Here is a 13,766-nt window from a genome sequence, read left to right as displayed (position 1 = left end):
GGCTATATGAATACAATCGGATGGCTCAGGGCTTGTGCAACAGTCCAGCAACGTTCTCTCGCATGATGACTGCAATCTTCGGGGACCAGAACTTTCTATCCCTCCTCTGTTATTTAGATGACCTGCTGGTGTTTGGAAAAACTGAGAAGGAGGCACTCGACCGCCTTGAAATGGTGTTTTCTCGGCTCAAAGATCATAACCTCAAATTGTCCCCAAAGAAATGTTACTTTCTGAGGAAAACTGTCAAGTTCCTGGGACATGTTGTATCGGAGAGTGGCATCACGACTGATCCAGCAAAAGTGTCCGCTATCAGTGAGTTCAGCATGGTGGAGCTAATGGAAGAAGATGGAAAGACTCCATCACCCACAAAAATCAAATCTTTTCTTGGAATGGCAAACTATTATTCACATTTCATTGAAAGTTTTTCATCGTTAGCCAAACCTCTGTATAAACTGACCGCTGGACAAAAGATCAAAGGTGGAAAAGTTGTCCCCAGAGCTGTCAAACCCAAGCGTCTGAAACCTGAGGACTGGACTGCAGAGTGTGATTTGGCTGTGGAAAAAATTAAACATGCACTTGTTAACACAGTTACTTTGGCTCATCCAGACTTTCAGAGACCTTTCCTGTTGTCCACTGATGCATCTATGGATGGATTAGGTGCGGTTCTGAGTCAAACACCAGAGGGAGAGAAAAAACCGAGACCAGTGGCCTTTGCGAGTAAGTCCCTGTCAAGGGCTCAGTCCCGTTACCCCGCCCATAGATTAGAGTTCTATGCTTTAAAATGGGCAGTTTGTGATAAGTTTGCCCATTGGCTGAAGGGGACTAAGTTCACGGTATTAACAGACAACAATCCTCTGACCTATATTATGTCAAAACCAAAGTTAGATGCCTGTGAACAAAGATGGGTGTCTAAATTAGCGCCCTTCGATTTTGATCTGAGATACATACCTGGCACCCAGAATGTTCCTGCTGATCTGTTAAGTCGACGCCCTTTTGCAAAAACTCGTTTGTGAAGCTCTTAAGGGTAAAGCTCAACTTGTAACATCCGAAGCAGTTCAGGAAGCTTTCCGGTTGTCAGTGAATGTACTCCATCAGACATGTGAGAATAGTGTTCAGAGTGTTGAAGCTGGGAGTTTGCACCAGATTGAAAATGAGGGAGTGAAAGCTATTTTAGAGTCCTGCCTTGACTGGGAATCCACCAGACCAGTTCGTGGTGCTCAGCTTTCTCACTGCACTCACAGTTTAATTCAAGGAGGTGTGGATGCACTCCCTGTCTTTTCACTGGAGGAAATACAGGTGAAACAGAGAACAGATTCCACTCTTGCACGTGTTATATTCTTCGTTGACAGGAAAAGGAGACCATCACGAAGAGAGAGAGACAATGAGACCACATCAGTACTGAGAATGCTGAAACATTGGGGAAAAACTAGTGATCAGAGACTGTGTTCTGTATCGCAGGTCCAAAGATAGGGTAGGAAAAGTCAGGTACCAACTAGTACTTCCTCCTTTGCTTCGGAGTGCTGCTCTGAAAGGAACTCACGATGACGCCGGTCATCAAGGGCAAAGTAGGACTCTTCACTTAGTACGGCAGAGGTTTTTCTGGTCTGGAATGGACACAGATGTCAAAAAGTATGTTTCACACTGTAAACGCTGTGTCGTTGGAAAGACTCTGGAACCTGAAGCCAGAGCACCACTGGAGTCCATCAAGACAAGCGTACCATTAGAACTTGTGTGTATCGATTTCTGGTCTACAGAAGGAAGACATGGAGAGAATGTTGATGTTCTCGTAATAACGGACCATTTTACAAAATTGGCCCATGCGTTCCCCTGCCCGAACCAAACAGCAAAAGTGGTAGCTCAGAAGCTGTGGAATCAGTTTTTCTGTGTATATGGCTTTCCACAAAGAATACATTCTGACAAAGGAGCAAATTTTGAAAGCAGACTGATTGCTGAGTTGCTACAGGTTTCTGGTGTCCGTAAGTCCCATACTACACCCTATCACCCAATGGGTAATGGGCAAACCGAAAGATTCAACCGTACTCTGGGGAACATGATCCGTTCTTTGCCGCCACGATCAAAAGAGAGATGGCCCCAAGTGATACAGACACTCACATTTTCATATAATTGCACCACTCATGAAACTACAGGGTTTGCACCCTTCTACTTGATGTTTGGCAGGGTACCGAGGCTGCCTGTGGATATCATGTTTGGAAATGCCCTGAAAAATGATGAGGTGCAGACTTATGATGAGTATGTGGACTGTCTTCAGAACGATTTCAGAGAAGCTGTAAAAATTGCTCAGGAAAGTACAACTGCAGCCCAAAGGAAGCAGGCGAGAGAGTATAACAAGAGATCGAGAGGTGTGCCTTTAGAAATCGGAGACCGTGTCCTTCTGGTAAACAAAAAAGAGAGAGGAAAACGAAAGTTAGCTGATGTGTGGGACTCTGTAGTTCATGTGATAACTTGGAAAGACCCAACAGTGCACATCTATAGGGTAGAAGACCCAGCTACAAAGAAAAGTAGAGTTGTTCACCGTAACTTTCTCTTACCTGTCAACTTCCTTCCCTTGGAGAAACCAGAATCCAACACTACAGTGTTCTCCACAATTTCTGAGGAAGAAACACATGAGGTGAAAGACCAAAAGTACAAGTCTCTGTTCAGTTCTGAAAGAGGATCTAGGTGTGGCAGGGTTGCCGCTTGGATATTGGAGAGCCGAGGCCCAAAAGAATCTCAACCTGTTAAGACACATTCTGTTCAGGGACAAAGCACTAGACAAGCCACAGAGATTGACACATCGGCTTCAACAGATTACACAAGAGACCATGATTCTTCAGTAGTAGATGGCGGAAGCAACCACAGTGAATTTTCTTGTGGCAGTTGTGATATTGATGTCAGTCTAGATGGCCAGAATACAGATGATGGGAGCAGTGTGCCTAATTCAGACTCAAATGGAATGAGTATTGGTGAAGAAATGGTTGAAGAGTCTGTGACCAGTCATAGTGTTCAAAGAGAACAGAATACTGTCCAGAGTAGAGCCAGTTCTGAAAGCAGATCAGACAGTAGTCACAAGTTTAAAGTCCCAAGTAGTAAAACTAGAGCCTCAAAGAAACTGTCCCCAAGAAAAGTAATTGTGTCAGAGAGTCAGGTTGGTTTTGTTGCATCTCTGTACAACGAGTAATACAAATATAAAAATAGTTAAAAATATTAGTTGATATTAAAGTTAGAAGTGTTAGAAAGATGGATTGAGTTTATATTTTTGATTTTCTATGAGAAGTTAGACGCATTTCAAGTTTTAGAAATGAACGGCCTTAATTTGTTTGTTTAATGTTGCCGCCCGCATGGAAATTGAGTGCGAGGTTTTTCCTTTTAATATTCGTTTTAAATACAAAGTTTTGATGAATTGTGTCTGTAGGTATGTTATGTTGTTTATTTTACTTTAATTGGGTGTTTGTAAATTTTATTTAAGTCGTGTATTTTGTATATTTAGCCAACTGAGACCCAGAATTTAAGTATGCAGTTACTGTGTTAATGGAGGACAGGGATGAATCTGTTTGTCTCACATCCTTCAGACAGACTGTTGGTGAGAGGATGTGTGTGTGATCCCGTGTCTTTTGTTTAATAAACTGCAGGTATGTAAACCACAAACCACTATACGATCACATAATTGAGTGAAATTGGCTAAATATTGTCTGATAAGTGTGTTTCATGTGTAATGTAAAGGAAAAGTGTACATGTTGAGTTAATTTTATTTTCTATCATTTTTATGTATATTTGTGTAAGAAATGTAAGAGACTATCAGGTGGACTTTATTCAGGACTCTCAGTTCTACATGTGACTGAAGAGAGTCAGACAGACTGTTGGTGAGAGGATGTGTGTGTGATCCCGTGTCTTTTGTTTAATAAACTGCAGACGTGGTTCACCAAAGAGCCTGGAGTCGGTGTGTCATTTGTGGTGCTGGGTGAAATCCGCTACATAAAGAGTTACAGTAATCTAAGCAAGAAGTTACAAACGCATGAACAGCCATTTCTAAGGTCTTAGGGGTAAGAAAGTGTTTAATTTTGGAGAGAATCCGCACTTGGTAAAAGCTAGACCCAATAACAGACAAGATGTGTTTGTCAAATTTTAAGCGCTGATCAATAAAGATGCCAAGATTCTGCACCCGTGAAGATCTAAAAACAGATAAACTCCCTAGGTTGATGCTTGAGGTCTGAGAGTTCTCATTTTGGCTAAACATTATTACCTCAGTCTTTTCTTCATTTAAAAACAGGAACTTTTGTGCCAGACATAATTTAACCTCTTCTAAACATTTTAGAAGAGATGAGATTGCTGAAGGATTATTTTTCCTAATTGGTAAGTAGATTTGGGCATCATCAGCATAGAAATGAAAGGATACACCATGTTTCTGGAGAATAGAGCCCAGGGGTAGCATGTATAATGAGAATAGAGAAGAAAACAAAACCTTAGGTTTAGAGTGGTTTCTTTCAATTAAATTAGAGAAATACAGATTTGGCTAAAGTCAGGTAAGATGTAAGAGAGTCTCTAAATATCTGAGGAGAAACATGCAGCCTGTCCTTTTTCCATTTATGTTGTGCCTTTCTGCAAAGTTGTCTTTGCAGACGAGTCTCAGCGTTTTGCTAAACTTCAGATTTAAATTTTTTCTTGTAAGGTTTGAGAGGAGCAGTTGCATTTGCAGTCTCAAGCCAGGCAGAATTTAAGAGGCCAAGATGTTGGTCAGCATCCAAGTCAGGTACTGGCTGCTCCAGGAGCAACTGTGAGCAGCATTTGGCAAAATACGAGTTAAAATTGGTGCTAAACTGTGGAGAATAAAAACGTGAAATATTTTCAGACGTATTGGAAAAGTGAGAGATGACTGGAAGAGACAGGGAGAATAATATAGGCTTATGATCTGAGATCATAATATCAGAAAGCACAATATCAGCCACATCAAGAATTAGAAACAAAGAAATCAAATCAAAACAAAAATGATTAAATGTAATCAAAAAATGTGAACAGATTCACTTTGTTCCAGAGTGAAAATGTTATTAGTAATAAAATAGTATGGAAATTTGAGAAAGTTATCAGCTGATAGAATAATGATGCTTAATCATTTGTCCAAAGTAAAGAAAACATTTCCAGTGTAGGAATCACATTAGATCAGAATAAACCAGCCTCGAGCCAACAAGTCTACTGAACCCTGAGTCTCAAACAGAACTGCTAGAGAACGGTTGAGTTTGTCAGTTCAGTCAGATTCTCAGTTACAGAGAATAACAAGTAACATTATTTATTTTTATTACTTCTTTTTGGGTCGTCTTTTTTCTATTTTTGTTTATTTTCAGCCTGAATATTTCAGTGGCATTTTTGGTGTTGAATGTAAGTCAAACTTACACTGAAAGGGTTCATCTCACATTCAGCACAGATTATATTTGTAGTAATGGAGGAAGCTGCACTGAGATCAGGGAGAGAGGCAGGGCTGTGTCTGTTAATATCCAACAGGTTAAACACCAGTGTACAATGCTTGTGTTGTTTCAGTGTTTTCTTAAAAAATAATAATAAAGAAATAGAGGAGATCAGGAAGAGGCAAAAACTTTTTAACAGTGCTGTAGATCAGTCGCTCTGCCCTACATTCATATGGAATTTACATTTACAGCTGTCAGGACTTTGGCCATGTGCATCTGTTTATGTTGCCCCGCCTTCGTCTGCTCCTCCCTGTCTACACACCTGTTTCCTTTTGTGATTACCCTTTCTATTTAACTGTGCCACATTGCCTTGTGCAGCGCGGAATCTACTGTTGTCTTTGTCCTGTCTTCAGTCCGTGTCGCGTTTTGTGTTTCCTTTGTTATTAAACCCTGTTTGTTTTGCTATCCTGTGTTTGGGTCTGTTTTTATCCTGCGTTCATGACAACAACATTTAGCAGACGCCGTTATCCAGAGTGACGTACATAAGTGTTTAAATCTCTGTCATTGAATACATTAATCCTGGTTCACTAGGTTACGTACTTAAGATACCATGAGTTAAAACATTTGTTCAAAGTTACAATGAAAAAGTGTCAAAGTTTTGTTTTTTGTTTTTTTTTAATGCAAAAGATAGGGAAAGAAGTGCTAGTAAGAAGTGTTTCCTGAATAAGTAGGTCTTCAAGTGCCGTTAGAAAATATCCAGTGTCTCAGCGGTCCGGACCACTAGGGGAAGTTCATTCCACCACCTTGGTGCCAGAACAGAGAAGAGTCTTGTAGTCAAACAGATGTTGTATAGATGCAAAAGATCACACAGAGTTCACATCTTTTTAGTATAGCAGAGTCTAAGTGTAGCTGGTAGATCTCTACATGTCTCAGGATTCGCTGGGTCGGCTTCATCTCAGTGGTCCAAAAGACGATCAGGTCTGGTACAATTTCTGGATGCCTCAGGATGGGTAGAAAGAGAGAAGCAGTGGAGAGGGATTAACATATCTGCTGTTCATAATATTTGCAAGTCTGATATAATAGTGCACAGTATTATGGGACGTATTATGTGTATGCCTGACAAAAGAGTGATGAGGGCTTTGAGGTAAGAAGGAGCTGGTCCATTTTTGGCTTTGTAGGCCAGCATCAGTGTTTTGAATCTGATGTGTGCAGCTACCGGAAGCCAGTGGAGGGATCACAGCAGTGGGGTGGTGTGGAGAACTTAGGCAGGTGTAACACAAGCCGTGCAGCTGCATTTTGGATCATTTGCAGAGGAGGAATGGCATTCATAGGTAGACCCGCCAGCAGTGCATTACAGTAATCCAGTCTAGAAATGACAAGAGACTGAACAAGTACTTGAGCAGTCTGTGTGGACAAAAATGGCCGAATCCTTCTAATGTTGTAGAGAAAAAAGCGACATGAGCGAGTTACATTAGCTATATAAGGGGAAAAGGACAGTTGATTCCCCATGGTAACCCCAAGGTTGCGAGCTGTGGCTGAAGGAGAGATCAGATCATTGTGCAGGGATATAGTAAGATCATTACCTGGGGATGAATCACCTGGGATGAACAGCAGTTCAGTTTTGCTAGGATTGAGCTTTAACTGATGAGCAGTCATCCATGATGATATTTCTGCCAGACATGCTTAGATCCGATCAGAAGCTGTGGTATCTGAGGGTGGGAAAGAGAAGATAAGTTGTGTATCATCAGCATAGCAGTGGTAAGAGAACACATATGTGGAAATAACTTCACCAGGAGAGTGAGTATACAGGTAGAAAAGAAGAGGACCAAGTACTGACCCTGTGGGACACCAGTGAAGAGTCTATTTGGAGCAGATTTCACTCCCCTCCATGTTACCTGATATGAGCGTCCTTCCAGGTAGGAAGCGAACCATTCCCAAGCTGATCCGCAAATCCCAAGACTCCTGAGGGTGGATAAGAGAGTCTTGTGGTTGACTGTATCAAACGCTGCGGAAAGGTCAAGGAGGATAAGGATGGATGACAGTTTGGCTGATCTAGCAGCATGTAGTTTCTCAGAGACATCCAAAAGGGCTGTCTCTGTGGAATGAGCTGCTTTAAAGCCAGACTGGTTGGGGTCTTGGAGGTTGTTCTGTGAGAGATAGACAGACAGTTGATTATACACAATGCTTACAGAATTTTTGAAAGAAACAAGAGAAGTGATACCGGTCTGTAGTTACTGATGTCTGATGGATCCAGAGCAGGTTTCTTTAGGATGGGAATAACCCTTGCTCTCTTGAAAGTAGTTGGTACCTGACCAGATGCTATGGATCTATTGATGATAGTGGAAATGAAGGGCAAGAGGTCTTGCAAGATGGTCTCAAGCATAGTGGAAAAGAGTGGATCCAATGGGCAGGTGGTAGTATTGGAAGACTGGATGAGTTGTAAAATCTCTTCTGCTGCTACAGTTGAGAAATGTGACAATGAAGGAGTGGAGAATCCATACTGTGAGATGTAAGTGCAGTCGAATGGTTTATGTTACTTTCTATTAGGAAGAAAAAGAAAGACTGCACTACTGGAGTGTTTCTAAATGATAGTTTGTACTAGTGTGTCAAAACGTCACCAATATAATATAATATGATATAATATAATATAATATAATCACCACTTGATATGGTGACTCTGTAATCCTGTGTAGAAATGAACAAATTGTTGTTATAGCTTTCAGTTATTCAGTAATAACAATGATGACATTGTGTATGAACTTTCATTAAAAAGTGCACTAGATGGACATCAGAAACATGACCAAAGACAGTCAGAAGCCAGATGATATCCAGTGCACGTTAAAGGTGGGGTGCACGATGTTTGAATTCACCAAAACAAACACGCTCCTAACCCATATCCCCTGGTCGAGGGGATATTTTATAAATAAATGAACACAATGAGTAATATGGTAATACAAATGTGTTTTTGTAGTACTGTGTGTTGTAGCGTGAAAGGTTTAGCTCTGTTTCATGTGGAACACAACGTTCAACACCTAGAACCCGAGGCAGAGGTAACGGCACGTATCCGCCATGTCAATGTTTCAATCGCTTTCGGCTAATGTCAGACATCCGCACTGAACACTCTCTCCACTGCATATTGACAAGACACGCGCCTTTCTGCTCATTGGCTACACGTTTGTTTTGTTAGTCGGCCCAGCTAAGTTTCATGAAGCATTTTTGAAACATCGTGCACCCACTTTTAATGTAGAACATCTAAACCTGCTTGTATTGTATTTCAGCTGCATGTGAACATAAAGATAATAGAAGTAGGACAGGATTTGGTCTCAAACAAAAGTTGGTAAGATAACTTTCTATTCCCTCTCCTCCAGGTGAACACTCTCTGTTTTACACCTACACGGCTCTGTCTAAACCTCTCAATCTGACTGGAATCTATGAGTTCACCGCACTGGGCATGCTCGATGACCGAGAACTCGACTACTACAGCAGTGAGACTCAGGTTAAGGTTCCTAAACAGGACTGGATGAAGGAGAAGATGGAAAAGGATTACTGGGATAAAGGAACTCAGTCCCGTAAGAGCAAAGAGCAGTGGTTTAAGGTCAACGTGGACATCCTGATGGAGCGAATGAGACACAATAAGTCTGGTTAGTTCAGTTTTATTCATCATTACACATTAAATGTCAGATGTCCTTTCTTTATGATTCTTAATGTCACACAGTTCTTATCTTTACTGCACTGTCTCCATTTCAGACCTTCATGTTCTTCAGTGGAGACATGGCTGTGTGGTTGAAGGTGAAAACGGAAATAGTAAATATGTGAGAGGAATTGATGAGTACAGCTACGATGGTGCTGAGTTCCTCTCCTTTGATGATGAAAACTCGAGGTGGATCGCTCCAGTTCAGGCTGCTGAGCCGACCAAAAGGAAATGGGATGAAGTGTCCATCCTTAACACGTACACCAAGAGCTACCTGGAGAAAGAGTGTGTGGACTGGCTCAAGAAGTTCATGGGATATGGACAAGAAGAACTGAGAAAACATTGTGAGTGTCTAGGATTTGTTACTGAAATCATTTCAACCTTGACCTGAGTCTTACTGCTGTAGTAATATTTGGAAATGTTTCTGTCTTTACAGCTGAACCAGATGTTCAAATATTTGCAAAGAAATGTGTAAAAGACACTAACAAGTTGACCCTGACCTGCCTGGCCACGGGGTTCTACCCTAAAGATATCCAGATGTATTTGAGGAAGGGCAGAACTATTCTACCTGATCACCTGGTAACAACAACAGGAGTGAGACCCAATGGTGATGGAACATATCAGCAGAGGAAGAGTGTTGACATCCTGGTGGAGGAAAAAGAGTCTTATGATTGTTATGTAAACCACATCACCCTCGACAAACCAATAGTCATTGATGGTAGAGATGGAGGTAAACATAGTGGATTACATACTATGATATAATGTCTTTGAAATAGTTTACATTTAATGCTGTAATTGGTAGAAGTTTTATTATTGGTATGGAGGGAAGTTGTTGTACCTGCTGGAAGTTCCATTATTGAGGTTTTTGTTTTGTTATTTCTTTGAAGAAATCCCATGCCTAGATTGTACTATACCAAAGATTCAGGGTGGTATCATTGGGGGAGCGATTGTAGCTGTTGTCATGCTGGTTGTGGCTGCAGTCGTTCTCTTCGTCCTTATAAAGACGGGAATAATCAGTGAGTATAACCAGATAATGCCGAAGTTTTATACACATTCCAGTCATAATTCATTTCAGTTCACAATAATGGCATCTCTAAAAATGTTTTAAGTATGTGTCCTCTGAAAATGATTGACTGAAATATTATGAGCTCTATGGCAGCACACAAGGTGGCATTTTAAGCAGAAATAATGCATATAATGCAAAAAGCATATAATGCATGTAGGCTGATCCAGAGCTACTGAGTGCAGATGATTCCTAGAAACAGCACAAGCTTTCCATGAAAGTACAGGATCATGTGACCAGAGTGCTCTTTGTATATTTTAGTAAAATTATACAGATTAGAACCTTTGGTCTTCAAACAGTGGAACACATCATGTCACATCACATCAAATGTTCATTAAAACGTTTTTACAATAGAAAGACCAGTATTTAGTAATGTGCATATATATTTATAAGTTGTTCTTTTTCTTTAATCTGTTTAATGCTTGGTCATTAAATATGAACTGGTGATTAGGACCTTAAAGAAAAATAACTGCCACACTCTAATACAAATTATTGTGGTAATATTGTTCAAATCAATAAACACTTTTAGCTTAAAACTGCAGTTTGTGACAGGTTTATTAATGGAGTGAGTAACAGTTACCTTGTACAGAGAACTTGTCTACTATAAAAATAAAAACCTGTAAATTAGAGTATACAATAATTGTAACTGTAGTTTGGTTCCAAACTCTTTATTTTGACTCCATACAGCTCAGCCAGGAAGATGTGAATAACCTACAGACCACTGGATCAAAAAATCCTACTAATTTTGATCAAATCTTTAACAAACAGCTTTAGATTTAAAATGCCTTAGGTGTATTAATGAAGTAAGTGTGTAAGAATCTCCAGTGACACTGAAGCAGAAAGAATAAATGTCATTATTAATTGTCTATGTATTCCTCATCAGGATGCAGCAGTGATGGCGATGCAAGGATCTGAACCAAAATAATCCTGGTAATCCTGATCAATTTATCTATAAACAATTTTGGTTTGAAAATAGTATGTGAAGGATTCTGATGTTCTATCTGTATAAAGAGCTGTTTGAGATGTGGGACATTTAACATACAAAGTGTTTAACACTCAGAGCTTAACACTGTACATTTACTTAACATTACTTGTAGTTAGCCAGTGTCAGTAATATGTAATGATCACTTTAGCCACAAGATTAGTTTTTATCAGCAGAAACATTTATAACCTGTAAGATCAGTGAGTACATGATGTGATCTGTTACCTATTGTTTTCTTTTTAACACTCGAATGAAACGTCAATGAAAATCTTTTACAGTCATATTTATTTATCTATTTAATAATGAATATCATTTATATTTCTTTTAGGTGGAGGTGGAGAGAATGTGTAAACTTTACATAAATCCTGTGGATAAAGAGTTTGATGCTCAAGTCTGATCATTAATTGAATCAAACCTTCAAACATAAACATCTACTAATCTATTACAAACCTGTAGATCTTTTTCCCCTCAGCTCTGATCATTACTGAAGGTATCAGACGTTTTCCAGGCTCTTTACAAGAAAGCACTTTCTTTACAGCTTAAAAAACACAGCCTGTAATAATAAGCACTTTTAATCAATTTAGCAAAACTGTTTTTATGTAAATAAGCTAAAAGCTGATCTCTTTTTAAATATCCCAATAACACTGGATTTATCAGCCTCAGGAGAAGAAAAAGAGGTCACTGCTGAGTGCTGTAAGAAAAGTTAGAAATGTCAGAATAAATTGTTATAAAACATTCAGGTAGAGAAGAACATGACACGTTTATGGTATTTGACAGACAACCTCTTCCATAACAACATACATTTATCTAATTTTATAAAACTGAGTGTTAAGGGCCTTGCTCAGGGGCCCAGCGGGGGCTTAGTGGACCTGGGATTTGAACTCGGGACCATCTGATTGATAGCCTAACAACCTTAACCTCTGAGCTGCCACATCCCCTGTAGTCATTACAAATTAAGCATTAATTACAAGTTTAACGCATTGCTTATGCTGTGAAAGCTTTAGAAAGGAGACGCAAGATAAAGCAAGTCTGTGGGATTGGAGTAAGTTATAATCAAACACATATTCACACACTCCTTGCTGCTCGCTGTCTTCATCTTCATGGCTGAAGGTGAAAACATAATGAATAGAATAGACTTTGCTTTTTCTGTCCAAATAATCAGAGCTTCTATTTCTGTAGTAATGAAATAAAAATCGATCTGATTTCTCTATTTTAATCTAATGTTGACTTTATACTAGCAACTCGTGTGAGGTTGGTCCTTGTTAGCTGACTGCTGAGGTCCGACGTTTACTTTTCACTTTATACTTTACTTCACTGTGTAACAATTCATAATTTCTGATTTATAATAAAAGTGAAATATTTTATTTGTACTTTCTTTAGATAAGTTTTAAGTTTGTTTTTGGGACAGAATACTTTATCTATGTAATGATATTTTGGGTTTCTGGTGTGTAAAATGTAGCTTTGGTAAAATGATTATTAAATATTTTTCTGAAATAATATTTTGTTCACGTTTATTCTGTTACACTGTAGTAATAAAGGAAATTCAATAGAGTTCTAATCGAGGTCATATATTTAAAAAAATCGTTTACAATTCTGAAAATAAAGAGGAAATGAGTGTGTGGTGCTGTTCTGGTGAAATACTGACAGGGTGGTGTGATGGTGTGACTACATGACTATGTTTTTATGGTAAAATGATTCAGTATTTAATGTTGTCACACACACAAATTAGTGTCTGCCTGTCCAGAGGTATTTTCCTCAGCCATTCGCGTCCGAACAATGCAGGCCCTCCATTTTCCAGTACATACAGGTTGAGCTGTTGCTGATTTTCTTTGTAATTCACAGTTACTGGTAATTTTCCTTTTGGAGACACTTTTCACCAGTATAAGTCTTTAATATCACTGATGTCTGTTGCAGAGTTGAAAACAGTCATTTGTAATCAGCTGCTGAGATGACCGATAAGGCAGATCCAATGTCTAACTCCATTTTGAGTTTAACACCTGACACTTCTGGCGTAAGCCAAATAACTCTTCGATCTGTCTCTTTAACACTGTACAGTTCCAGGCATGAGAGATCATCAGTATCTGAACTTGTGTTCGCTTCATTTTCAGTTACTTGATGTACCGTGGCAGATTTACGTTTCACTTTGTACATTCTGTCTTTATGTACCTTCTGTTTATCCATTTAGCATACTCTCGCGATGTGCCCCCTTTTATGGCATCTTCTACACTCTTTATCCTTGAACCAGCAGTCATTTGCATCATGAGACATTTTTCCCCAGCGATAGCATTTGTTTTTTTTTTCCGATTTCAGTGCCAGTTTATTTGTTGCACATTCTATTGATTTTTGTTGCAATTCTAATGCATCTTTTGCTCCAGTCTCCATGGATATTGCGATGTTCAATGCACGATCGAGTGTCAAATCTTTTTCTGTCAGCCGTCTTTTTTGTGTACTTTCATTATGCATTCCACAAACAAGTCTGTCTCTTAATGCATCTGCCAGTCCAGCTCCGAATTGACAATGCTCTGACAATCGGCGTAACTCAGCTATGTATTCGGAAACACTTTCTCCTTTAGCTTGGTTCCGCTTGTGGAATCTGAATCTTTCCGCAATTACTAATGTTTTGGGGCTCAAACG

General features: G+C 39.5%; 2 protein-coding genes across 2 annotated transcripts in view; both read left to right on the top strand.

Moving 5' to 3' along the window:
• Positions 1-13,766, top strand: part of LOC113648183 (major histocompatibility complex class I-related gene protein-like) — a 32,470-nt gene that overhangs the window by 12,026 nt on the left and 6,678 nt on the right. The window lies entirely within an intron of this gene.
• Positions 8,754-12,629, top strand: LOC113656383 (class I histocompatibility antigen, F10 alpha chain-like). The gene is made up of 5 exons (XM_047819497.1): positions 8,754-9,037; positions 9,144-9,431; positions 9,524-9,817; positions 9,975-10,103; positions 11,034-12,629. The coding sequence occupies exons 1-5, from the start codon at positions 8,848-8,850 to the stop codon at positions 11,063-11,065; spliced, it is 933 nt and encodes a 310-aa protein (XP_047675453.1). The 5' UTR covers positions 8,754-8,847; the 3' UTR covers positions 11,066-12,629.

Source organism: Tachysurus fulvidraco, chromosome 10, assembly GCF_022655615.1.
Source record: "Tachysurus fulvidraco isolate hzauxx_2018 chromosome 10, HZAU_PFXX_2.0, whole genome shotgun sequence".
NCBI classification, from domain to species: Eukaryota; Metazoa; Chordata; class Actinopteri; order Siluriformes; family Bagridae; genus Tachysurus; species Tachysurus fulvidraco.
This window is presented reverse-complemented; position numbering and strand designations above follow the sequence as displayed.

Bases quoted from the DNA above. Each gene is read 5' to 3' on its own strand.
- LOC113656383 (XM_047819497.1), top strand. From the start codon at position 8,848: ATGCTCGATGACCGAGAACTCGACTACTACAGCAGTGAGACTCAGGTT. The intron at 9,818-9,974 runs GTAAACATAGTG...ATTTCTTTGAAG, and splicing joins CATTGATGGTAGAGATGGAG to AAATCCCATGCCTAGATTGT. The intron at 10,104-11,033 runs GTGAGTATAACC...ATTCCTCATCAG, and splicing joins TATAAAGACGGGAATAATCA to GATGCAGCAGTGATGGCGAT.